The following is a 12286-nucleotide window of genomic DNA, read 5'->3' as shown; positions in this document are numbered from 1 at the left end:
ACTGCCAACTGCACTAGCATAAGGTACATACTCCATGTGTGCCTTCTCTTCTGCTATAGTGAGAGATTGTTTACTTGAGAGCCTAAAGTGTGGAGTCAATGAAGTCACCACCGACTTAGCACTCGGCATCCCAAACCTAGCGATAACCCGCTCAATGTAGCCCTTCTGACTCAAGAATAATCGTTGATTTGCTCGTTCTCTTCTAATCTCCATTCCCCATATTTTCTTAGCAGTGCCCATGTCATTCATCTCAAACTCTTTACCAAGTTAAGATTTTATCTCTACCTTGCTTCTCGAAGCAATAATCATGTCATCCACATACAAAAGAAGATAGATATAATCACCTTCACGAAGCTTCTGAATATAGACATAACAGTCATAATCGCTTTTGGAGAACCCATACTTTAGCATGAAGGAGTCAAATCACGTGTACCACTTTCGAGGAGATTATTTCAATCCATAAAGTGATTTCCTTAAGCGACATACCTGATTCTCCTTATCCTCAACCTTGTAACCCTCAGGCTGATGCATATAGATTTCCTCCTCCAAGTCTTCGTGCAAGAAGGTCATTTTAACATCGAGTTGTTCCAGATCAAGATCACTATGAGCAACAGTACTCAATAGCACCCGAATAGAAGTGTGTTTCACCACTGGAGAAAAAAATCTCATTGTAATCCACACCCTCTCTTTGTGCAAATCCCTTAGCCACTAGTCTAGCCTTGTATCTTGTACCATCGAGCTCGGAAGGATCCTCCTTTTTTTGTATACACACTTACAACCAATAGCTTTCTTCTCTACGGGCAATGGAACTACCTCCCATGTTTGGTTCTTCCGGAGAGATTCCATCTCTTCCTCTATAGTAGCTAACCAATTATCACTATCCCTGTCCTGAATAGCTTCTTTGAAGGTGACCGACTCATCCTCCTCCATCGAGAGTGCGTACTCAACCAAATTTACATGTCCATAGTGCTTCAGAGGCTGTCTGATCCCAGCTTTTGAACATGCTTATATGTTCGCCTTGGCCTAGTGGAAGCCAAACTATCTTCGAGCTATTGTTGTTGTAATACCTGTACATTTTCTTGTTGAACCTCCTCTTGTTCAAGCTCATCATCTTCATGATCTTCCTCTTGAACATGACTAGAACCTGGTTGGTTTTTGGGTTCTATTTCGATCACCTGTGACTTTAAGTCCCAACAGTCTTAACACCACCTTTCTTGGATGCTCTGGCAATCATGGATTTCTCATCAAAGGTAACATCTCTGCTAATCACGAACTTGGAATCTTATGTACACCAAAGGCGATAGCCTTTTACGCCCTTTACATACCCTAATAATATTGCCTTCTTATCCCTCACATCAAGCTTTCCCTCGTTGACGTGATAGTAGGCGGTACATTTGAAAATCCTGAGCCTATCGTAATCTGCATGCTCCTCTGACCATAGGGTACATCACCATCCAATGTCGAATGTAGAGAACGATTCACTATGTAACAAGCTATAGCAACCGCTTCTGTCCACCATTCTTTGCCCAAACCAACATATGATCGCATACTCATTGCTTTCTCCCGCAATGTATAATTCAGTCTCTCTGCGACTCCATTCTGCTGTGGTGTAGACCTAACTGTCCAGTGTCGAGCAATACCCTCCTGATCACAGAACTCCTTGAAAGCACCATCTATATACTCTGTATCGTTATCAGATCTCAGTGTCTTCAATTTCTTGCATGTCCTGTTCTTAACTATTGCTTTCCACTTCTTAAATGTCTTGAATACCTCATTCTTATGTTTAAGAAAATAAATCAAAGCATACCTCGAATGATCATCTATGAGCGAGACAAAATATCTGGAACTACCATTAGAAGTTGTTTGAGTCGGACCCCACACATCTGTGTACACATAGTCTAATATACCTCTGCTCTTATGATTACTTTTCAAGAACTGGACCCTGTGTGCCTTCCTGTATACACAATCCTCACAAAAATCCATACAAGGTTTCTTCAGATTCTTCAGCAAACCCACTTTACCAAGCAGATCTAGATCATTCTCTGACATGTGCCCAAGCCGCCTATGCTATAACCGAGTGTGCACACATTGGTCTCCACCACTTCCTTCAGTTCCAACTGCTGCATCTCCTGTCACTATCGTGCCCGAGAGAGTATGTAGATTATCATGACGAATACCCTTCATCGCTATTAAGGAACGTCGAAAAACCTTCTTTACTCCGTTCTCTATTACTATCTTACAACCACCAAAGTCCAAAGCACCAAATGAGATAAGATTCTTCCGCAAGTCGAGAACATGCCTCATGTCTGTTAGGGTTCTGATCGCTCCATCATGCATTTTGATTTTTATATCACCAAGCCCAACCGTTTTACAAGCATGGTTATTTCCCATAAATACGGTTCCACCATCAGTACTTCTATAGGTAGTAAATCACTTCTTATTTGGACACAAATGGTAAGAGCAACCCGAATCAAGAATCCACTTACCGGAGATATCTTCGCCACCCGTAACAATATAGCATTCTTTATCGTTCCCTTCCTCCGAGACATAACTCACCTCTTCCTTGCCTTCCCTTCTCTCGGTTTTATTATTGTTCTTCTTCCCACCTACTCTCTTGTTAGGACAGTCAACCTTAAAATGCCCAAGCTCACCGCATTTAAAACACGGTCTTCCTGCAAGAGGTCTCGATTTCGATCTAGACTTTTCTCCCTTGCCTTTTCCTCGCTCATTACCCCTTCCCCTTACAACCAATCCTTGTGCTTGCTCCTTGTTACCACCAGTGGCCATATCACTAGTTACAATTTTTTGAAGATCATCTGTCAGAAGTGCCGTTCTAGTCTCATCCATCTTTAAATTATCTCCTACAAGCATCTATGTTTGTATCAGGTTCTCATAAGACTTCGGTAAAGAAAGAAGTAGCAGAGGTGCTTGATCCTCATCTTCTACTATCACATCAATGTCCTTCAAACCCGATATGATCCTATCAAACTTGTTGATGTATTCCCGGATTGATGAGCCTTCCTCCATCTTGTAAGTATACAATTTGGATTTCAAGTAGATCTGATTTGTTAGACTCTTCATCATGAATGTACTTTGACGACACGCCCACAGTCGTTTCCTCTCCATCCACCAAGAAAGCAACGTCCCTCTCAAGGCATAGGATAATCGATGCTCGTGCTTCAAGATCTAACTCTTCCCAATCCTTATCAGACATATCTTTGTGCTTTTTTTCTCTTCCCGCCAACGCCTTGTGCAATTTCTACGAAATCAGTGAATTTTTCATCTGCATCCTCCAATAGGAAAGATCATTCTTCCCATTGAATTTCTCGATCTCATACTTTCCAACTTTAACTGTTTTACTTGTAGACGTCATTCTCCGCTTGTATTAATAAATCTGCTTCTCTCAGGAATTCCAACAAATACCTTGTGTGCACCACATAATAACCAAGCACCACATCAAATCGGAAGTTCTACCACCACTAATCTGAATAAAGGGCTATGATACCAGTTGTTAGGATAGAAATGACCCACTTGACCGCGGAAGCTAAATCAACCTGAGAGAGAACAACCAACACAAGTAATAGCGAATACACAGATAAAAAAATAAGTAAAGGAGAGGAGACAATAGATTTACGTGGTTCGGCAAACTTGTCTATATCCACGGGAGCCACACAAATAATTTCTTATTTAACCATAAGAAATTACAAACTTGCAAAGAGAAGATCTCAAACTTGAGATCTCTCAAATAAAATATACATTACTGTAGAATTGCTACAGTATCACGTGTGATTTATTCAACTGAATAAATCACCGCTCAATCTCACTGAGAATCGTCTTTAAGACTTCTCAATAAATGCCGCAAGTCTGAGAAAATAGCCGTCGACACAAAATTTTCTTGAACTCTATAAAATCGTGATCTGAAGCTTAAAGGGGATCTAGAGAACAGGGTCTCCCTTTTACAGGGAAACCCTAGGTCTCCAGCTGGATCCCATTCACGCAAGGGAGCTACGTTCACATGGCGATCCTCGCTCTCCTAGCTAGCTTCCACTCACGAGCAAGCAAGAGATCAGGCGAGCTCCGAATCTCCTCGTGCTGGCCCTCACCTACAAGCGAGCTCGTCCTCGCCTCAGCGCACAGACGAACTCCCTCGCCTGTTCAGCCCACGCCCAAGCTCCGTCCAAGCTCCTCGCCTCCACACCGTCACTTGCAGGCAAGCTCGATCTCAGGTGCGTTTTCTTCATCAATTTATTAACATGCCTGAACCTAAACATGAACCAGAAACATTTGACCTCCAATCGCCATAACTAACTTCATGAGCCTCGAGATTTACTTGAATCACCTTGCAATAAGTATCGAAGCTTGCAAATTCCATGTATAAACATCGGCAAGACTGAGTTTAAGATAGGTTTATCTTAAATCTTTCACAGAGGCGAAGAACAAAGAAAGAAAGAAAAATCCTGAACAATGCACGTAATAAATCTTATTTTTTAGTATGTCTCTTTGATACAAATCTTACAACCCCATTTGAGACGAACAACAGTTCCCAATCAGAGAACTTTACAATACAGTTTTGCTAAAAATTAAGAGGAAAAAAAAATCACAAGCTAATCGTCCGCCTCGGATCAACCTCCTTAGATTGTGAAGATGTGGTCACTGCAAAGTCATCTACAGTGTACCCAACTTTCTCAAATCTCCCCCTCTCGCTGTTCTCCCTAAATTTAATGTAGTCTCCGCACACAAACGGCTTATAGATTCTCTTGTTCCCTTCGCCCACTACCTCCTCCGGTGCTGCAACAACCCTTTCGTCCTCAAAGCACCAGAAGAAAGCCAAAGAGAAACGTCGAACTGGTTGTTTTAAGATCACCCTGTGTTCAGATGATCTAAGCCTCCCGTTGCTCCAAGCCTGCAACAAATCTCCAATATTCACGACGAGCGTTCCCTCACTGGGCATTATGTCCATCCACTCCCCTAGCTTTGATCTCACCTGTAGTCCTCCGATCTCATCTTGAAACAGAATCGTGATGCAGCTCATGTCAGTGTGCATCCCGAGGCCTTCGACCTCCTGCGAGCTGGCAGCCTCAGGAGGGGAGTAATTATTTATTCTCAGGTACCCATGGGAATGACTAAACTCGGGTTCGTAATATTTCACCCCGAAGCCATCTCCCAAACAATTTAACAGAATGGTAGTGATTTTCTTTGACAAACCCATCATTTTGCTCCCATATTCTTGAAGTACGTCACTGGGAAGATCAGAATATTAATTAGAATTAACTACAAAAAAAAAGAAGTCCTTAAAAAATAGAAACTGCAATGGTCAGAGATGAGTAGTTGCATTTACCAGAACTCAGAATTAGGAACTCCAAAGAGGACACCGGCAGAGCTCTTGGCTGAAGCATAGTAGTCGGGGCCGGAGACTCGCAAGCTTTCGAAGAAAGGAGAGGCAATGAAATGGGGTGTGTAAGTGTTAATGGGAGAAAATGGTCCTAATTTAAGTTTGATGTCTGATGGGATGCTGAAAGCCTGCTTGGAGAGGGAGTGGAGTTTAGCGTGGAGGTCTTTGGAGACGCCATGGTTGGTGATGTGGAAGAATCCCCAGTCCCTGCATGCTTGGGAGAGAGAGCAGAGTGTGGAAGGAAGTAAAGGGTGAGAGACATCTAAGAGAGGGAGTTGCAGAGAAGTCGTTGAGGGATCCGACATGAGAGAGCGAGAGAGAGATCTTCTGTTAAGTTGGTTTGGTTTTTTTTTTAACTCGGTTCGGCACCGGTATATAAGAGAGAACATTCACCACATCTCAATACTAATAGAATAAGGGTAAATTTTTTAAACACCGTCTTTGAAATTTTATTAGCAAAATCGACCTTTTGTGGATTTAATTGGTAAAATCAACTTTTTTTGTCGATTTTGCAGAATATAGTTTTTAAAATACATAGGAGTAGTAGCACCATGTGTAAATACTAAATAGTATTGGCTAATCACATGCTAATTAAATTTTAAAAAATACATGAGACTCATTAAACTTCATTAGGGTGTCATTAGGCACCACTAAATACATGGGACTAGTAGTCCCGTGTATTCTAAAGCTTTATTTTTTGCAAAATCGACATCTTTTTGGGCAGTTGGCCAAAAAGAGGTCGACTTTGCTGATTATATATATAAAAAATAGGTCGATTTTGCTAATAAAGTTTTAAAAGGGTCTTTTTTAAAAAAATTCTCTTAGAATAAGCTGTGAACACTTGAAGTCATCCGTGTTCGATGGGTGTACTGTACTTGTCTGAACTTTATCAAAACTTCTAAAAAGAAGCAGAAGCAAATAATCACGGACAATATACGCATGCATACATGTGATACACACCATACACGTGTCTACTAAAAAGAGAGATCAATTTCAAGTAATGGAAGTCAACGAACAAAGCGTGGAATAATTAATTAGAGTGTAGGAAACAGTAGCAAGGAATGGCGCTCAGTGCTGGGCAACAATAATTTGTTAATGATTCAGCTATGCATGGTTTTCTTGTCATTCTCGAAGTGCTCAACATGACAGCCTACTTAGATTCTAAGGCGCTATATTTTGGTCAACCTAAGGTTTTCAAGAAGGAAACTGAAAGCAGCATGTCATTATTATAACGGAGGAGTACATTATAAATGTATCAACTGCATGTGTGCTGCTCTTCGCAACATGTCCAGTGAGCTGGAGCAACTGTAATATGGTTGGCCGCCTCCCCCCCACCCCCCAAAAAAAATAAAAAAATAAAAAAAGAACACGCACACGCACACGCACACACGTTGTTGTCATACTTAACTATCGTATACCATGACTAATGGTGTTAACTTGGGCGCAGCGCAAATTCAAATATTTTTGTCAAGAAACTAGATTAGCTACTTCAATGTGATGATGCAATATATCATTACATAATTGCAGTATATCCCAAGAACTAATAATAATAATCTAAAAGTTAAACGAGCTAAAAAATGAATTTTCAGGATATGAATTGCATGAAATTAATGAATAATTTTCCATGCATTCATAGATGATAAATGGTAAATAATTGCTCCATAAATTAACTAATAGAGAAAATTATTGTATAGTTCATTATTAATGAGTCAACGACATAATAGGGAGAAAAGCATTTACCTCTCTGATAGTCAATTTCCACCAATCAAAGCCTACTAATGGGAAGCTACTTTAATATGATGATTGTCTGCAAACAGAGCATTTTATAAATGTCATGATCCTTTTGATTTGCAAATGTGATAGAAAAATGAAGAAATCAGAGAACAGAAGGAAAAGGAGAAAAAAATAAATTTTGAGATAAATTCTTTCAGGCATAGATTATAGGAAACGTTTCTTCCTTATTATCTGTCGTGCCTCCGGGTAAAACTTGTCAGTGTTTCTATATATATGAATTGGACTTGCTGGTTCTTAACATCCTTCTATTATATCAAAACTCCGCAGTTGTTACGAGGGTTGACGGTTATAATTTTAATTTATACTCGTAAAAGTGGTGAATTTGGTGACACGAATCTCAGCTAAAGGGGAACAAGCAGCTTCTGTTCCTTAACATGTTGCTTTCCACAAGTTTGTAACTATCCTAGCATTTTATCTTTTTATTAGAAATTCTTTAAGGATGATGATTTGTTGCGCCTTGCGAATACATGCTCGCACACCAAACGAGTCCGCAAGCCACGAGAGAAGAAAACCAAATCAAATCACGAGTGCAATCCACCAAAATACGGTACAAATCAAACCAAACACAGGAATTTACGTGGTTCGGCAATTGCCTACGTCCACGGGGAGAGGATGGGGAGATTTCACTATATGGAGGAGAAATACAACGGGTAACAACTTACAAAATTACTCAAATATAACCCTAACCAAAGTTCTCAACTTCCTCACAATATCTTCCTCTTAAAATACTCAAAAGTCTGCTAATTCTCTCCTTAAAAAACCCTAAAAAACGTGTTTGTATTTATATCAAACAGTGCATCCAAAACTAACCAGGAAACCGAACTGAGCCCAAAACCGCGTTGCTGTCGACCGGGCATGAGCCCGCGGTCGACTGGCCAGAGAGCTGAAAACTCAGCCTGTAACGTGCACGAATCAGGTCGACCGGGAAAGTCCCCGCGGTCGACCGGCCTGTAAGCAAATCGCCAGCTTCGATTTTCCTGTAATTCGCCAATTTCTCTATAATTCTCCACCTCGGTGAAGTTTTTTCAAAACTGAGCCGACACCAAACATGAGCACCACTACGTCGTCTCACCAAATCTGGCTGCACCAATGTGGTTGCCTACATACCCCCTTTTCCAAGGGATCAAGCCGCCCGTAGTTCATCCAAATGACCACGAACGACCTCAACAATCACGAATTTGCAACAAGTTTCTACAATGATCAAACTTGTTACCTGGAACCATCTTTATGAGCATATCCGCTGGATTATCTTTTGTGTGGACCTTCACGAGCTCCACATCCCCATCTTCAAGAACATCCCGAACGAAGTGATAACGAACGTTGATATGCTTCATCCTCGCATGAAAGACATGATTCTTTGCCAAATAAATAGCACTCATGCTATCACAATAAATGGTGACGGATCGTTGGGAAACACCAAGATCCTCCAAAAGTCCTCGAAGACAAATCGCCTCCTTAACAGCCTCCGTAATCGTCATATACTCTGCCTCCGTCATCGATAAAGCCACCGTAGACTGCAATGTGCATCTTCAACACACTGATGCATGGGTCAAAGTGAATACATACCCCGTTGTCGACCGATATTTATCCAAGTCTCCAGCGTAGTCAGAATCTACATATCCAATACATAGCTGCCCACCGCTAGTGTTCCGCTTAAAAACCAAACCAACATTGAGAGTACCTCGAATGTACCTCAAAATCCATCTCACGGCATCCCAATGACCCGGACTTGGGTTGTGCATGTATCTAGAAACCATGCTCACTGCCTGTGACAAATTCGGCCTCGTACAAACCATGGCATACATCAAACTCCCAACTACGCTCGTATATAGAGTCTTCGACATCAACTCTCGATCTTCAATTGTCTTCAGTGAAAGGTCAGCTAAAAGCTTCAAATGGACTCCCAATGGTACACTAACTGACTTTATTTCCATGCTCACATTGAACCGTTGTAGAATCTTCTTCAAATAAGCCACATGTGTCAAACAAATTTTGTCCATGTCTCTGTCTCTACCAATCTCTATTCCCAAAATACGCTTAGCTTCACCCAAATCCTTCATCTCGAACTCACTCGAAAGCTAAATCTTCAATCTATCTATCACGGATCTAGAAGTAGAAGCAACCAATATGTCATCAACATAAAGTAATAAGTAAATGTACGCACCTCCATTCAACTTGTGATAGTACACACAATGATCAAACTAGCTCCTAATGTACTAATGACTGATCATGAACCCATCGAATCGCTTATACCACTGTCGAGGAGATTGCTTCAGCCTATATAGCGATTTCTTCAATCTACAAACCAATTTATCCTTCCCTGTAGCTCAGAATCCCAATGGCTGAGTCATATAGATTTCCTCATCAAGATCACTATGAAAAAAATAATATTTTCACATCCAACTGATCTAACTCTAAACCATACTATATTACCAAAGCTAGCACGAATCAAAGAATGTTTCACCATCGGAGAGAAAACCTCATTATAATCAATACATTCCTCCTGTGCATAGCCCTTCGCAACCAACCTAGCTTTGAACCTAACGGGAGTGCCTTCAATGCCCTCCTTCTTCGTATACACCCACTTTCAACCAATAGCCTTTCGTCCCTTTGGAAGCTCGACAAGCTCCTATGTGTCGTTCTTATGAAAAGACTTCATCTTCTCCTGCATAGCCACCTGTCACAAATCAGCATCCGAACTCTGCTCGGCCTCTCTGAATGTAGTAGGAACCATCTTATTGACACTCTCTATCGGAAGTGCATACGCAATGACTATATTTGTATACCTAGCTAGCATCCGTATGTCTCTCCTCTGTCTCCAAACCATAACAGAATCCTGAACCTGAGTCGTTGGTTCCTGATCCTACACAATTGTACCTGTATTCTCCAATCATCACCATGCTCACCTGGCATCACATCAGTCGGCACTCTAATGGATACGGTCTCATCTGGACAATGTGGAGCTGTACCAATCTCCACCACCTACGATATCTTCACTGTCGGGTCGTTCTCCACCTGATGAGAGTTTGGAAGCTTCAAGATAGAAGCCTCATCGAATGTGACGTATCTACTCAGCACAATCTTCTTATCAACTGTATCCTAAAGCTTGTATCCCTTGACACCATGCTTGAATCCCACAAATATAGCCTTCCTAGCTCGAGGTTCCAATTTATCTGTTCTAACATGATAAAATGCAGTGTACCTAAATAGCTTGAGCTGATCATAGTCGCGTGCTGGCTCTCCCGATCATAACTCCATAAGGGTTTCCCCCTAATCACAGATGAAGGTGGAATAGGTGGTAGGAGACTTGACATCAGCGGACGACTGAGACGACATCAACGGACGAGACGGCATCAGCAGACATCAACGAACAATGACATCAGTGGACGATGACTCAACATCTCAATCCGAGTCGAGTCAACAGTCGAGATGACTAAACAGATGGACGAGACGAGACGAGACTCAAACCAGCCTAGATGAACAGACGACTCGAGGCGATGAGTCAAGATGACGACTCGAGTAGAAGCAACCCAGCCGATATCCCAGTCGACAGGACGAGAACCCAACCAAGACCCTAGTTGACAGGATAGAACGACACACCCCAGTCGACATGAAGGGTGGTGTTAGTCGACATATGCCAGTCAACACGAAGGACAGTACTACTCGACATACTTAGTCGACTCATGTCCAGTCGATACGAAAGGCGGTACTACTCGGCACGCCTCGTGTTGACTCGACAAACAGAATAGGAAAGGAGTTTTGTTTTGGTTATTTTCTTTTAGGATTAGAGTTTTTTTATTAGGGTTAGCATAGGGTTAGTTGGCTATAAATATTAGTTCCTTTTGTAAATCTAGATTTAACCTTTCAAGTAAGAGAATTTTTCTCCTTGTTTTCATTCTCAAACTTGAGAAACTTAGAGCTTGTGGATTCAAGCTCGTGAAATACCTGCTATTATTAGGCCTCGTCGGCATCGGAACGATATCCGATCGGCCTCCTCATTTCTACCACGGCGTCAAGTGGTATCAGAGCTTCGGTTTCAACATCCTCGATAATGGCAGGTGATGGTGAGAAGGAGTTTTCTCTACAGGATCTTTCTGCAAGGATGAATTTTGTGGATGGAAGATTTGGCACATTGGAGGCGTCTATTCAGAACCTTCAATAAGCCATTGAAGGACTTGCCCTCCACCTCAATAATAGGAATAACTTCACCGATGGTCTACACCTAAGCAGACCCAGACTTAGGCAACCACGACATCCACCCTCATACAATCCCCAATCCCCTCTAATTTATCCCCCTCCATATCAACCACGTCCAAACCAACCCCCTCCATATCAACCCCCTCCACATCATCGATGACATCCCAACCAACCCCCCTCCCATGATGAATTCAGTGATGAAGGAGAGGACTATGGTGCCCAATTTGAGGGACCATGGTACAACAACGTCTCGAGCGAGAAGAGGTGGGCGACCTTATGATAGAGTTCGGGGCAGAGGCTTCAACCCTCGTTGCAACTATCACTGACAGGGCGGACATCACCACGACCAAAAGTACCGGATGAAGGTAGAGCTCCCTTCCTTTGGAGGAAATCTAGACATAGAGGTTTTCCTGGACTGGCTCTACGAAGTGGAGAAGTTTTTTGAGATGGTTAACATTCCTGAAGCAAACCAGGTGAAGTTTGTGGCATATCGTCTCAAAGGAGGAGCCGCAGCATGATGAGATCAGACTCAAAACACAAGGCAACGGCAAGGCAAGCAACTAGTTCGGGTTTGGCGACGCATGAAGTAGTTACTACAAGCTAGGTTTCTACCACCCGACTATCAACAAATTCTCTACAACCAGTCTGATCAATGTCTTCAAGGACTCAGATCAGTAAGAGCCTATACCAAAGAGTTCTTCCATCTTACTTCTCGTTTCCATTTGTCTATGAGTGAGGAGCAACTCGCGGCAAAGTATATCAGAGATTTGAAGTATTCAATTCAAGAGAAGGTGGCCATCCACAATGTGTACTCTATGGACGAAGCCTATAACATGGCTCTCAATGTAGAGAGATTATCCTCCAAGACACCACCTTTCAGGCGAACCGATCAGGGAAGTTCGA

At 42.0% G+C, this 12286-nt stretch overlaps 1 protein-coding gene across 2 annotated transcripts; it reads right to left on the bottom strand.

The window, feature by feature from the left end:
- LOC109835882 (gibberellin 20-oxidase-like protein) lies at positions 4565-5715 on the bottom strand. Of its 2 annotated transcripts, none has more exons than XM_020403863.1 (2): positions 5339-5715; positions 4565-5240 (listed from the first exon to the last, which is right to left on the bottom strand). In XM_020403863.1, the coding sequence occupies exons 1-2, from the start codon at positions 5695-5697 to the stop codon at positions 4598-4600; spliced, it is 1002 nt and encodes a 333-aa protein (XP_020259452.1). In that variant the 5' UTR covers positions 5698-5715; the 3' UTR covers positions 4565-4597. The 2 variants fall into 2 exon arrangements, with proteins under 2 accessions (XP_020259452.1, XP_020259453.1); XM_020403864.1 differs by having other exon boundaries at positions 5345-5715.

This window comes from Asparagus officinalis, chromosome 4 (genome assembly GCF_001876935.1).
Source record: "Asparagus officinalis chromosome 4, Aspof.V1, whole genome shotgun sequence".
Lineage (NCBI taxonomy): Eukaryota > Viridiplantae > Streptophyta > Magnoliopsida > Asparagales > Asparagaceae > Asparagus > Asparagus officinalis.
Note: the sequence above shows the minus strand (reverse complement) of the source record. Positions and strands in the feature narration are given on the sequence as shown.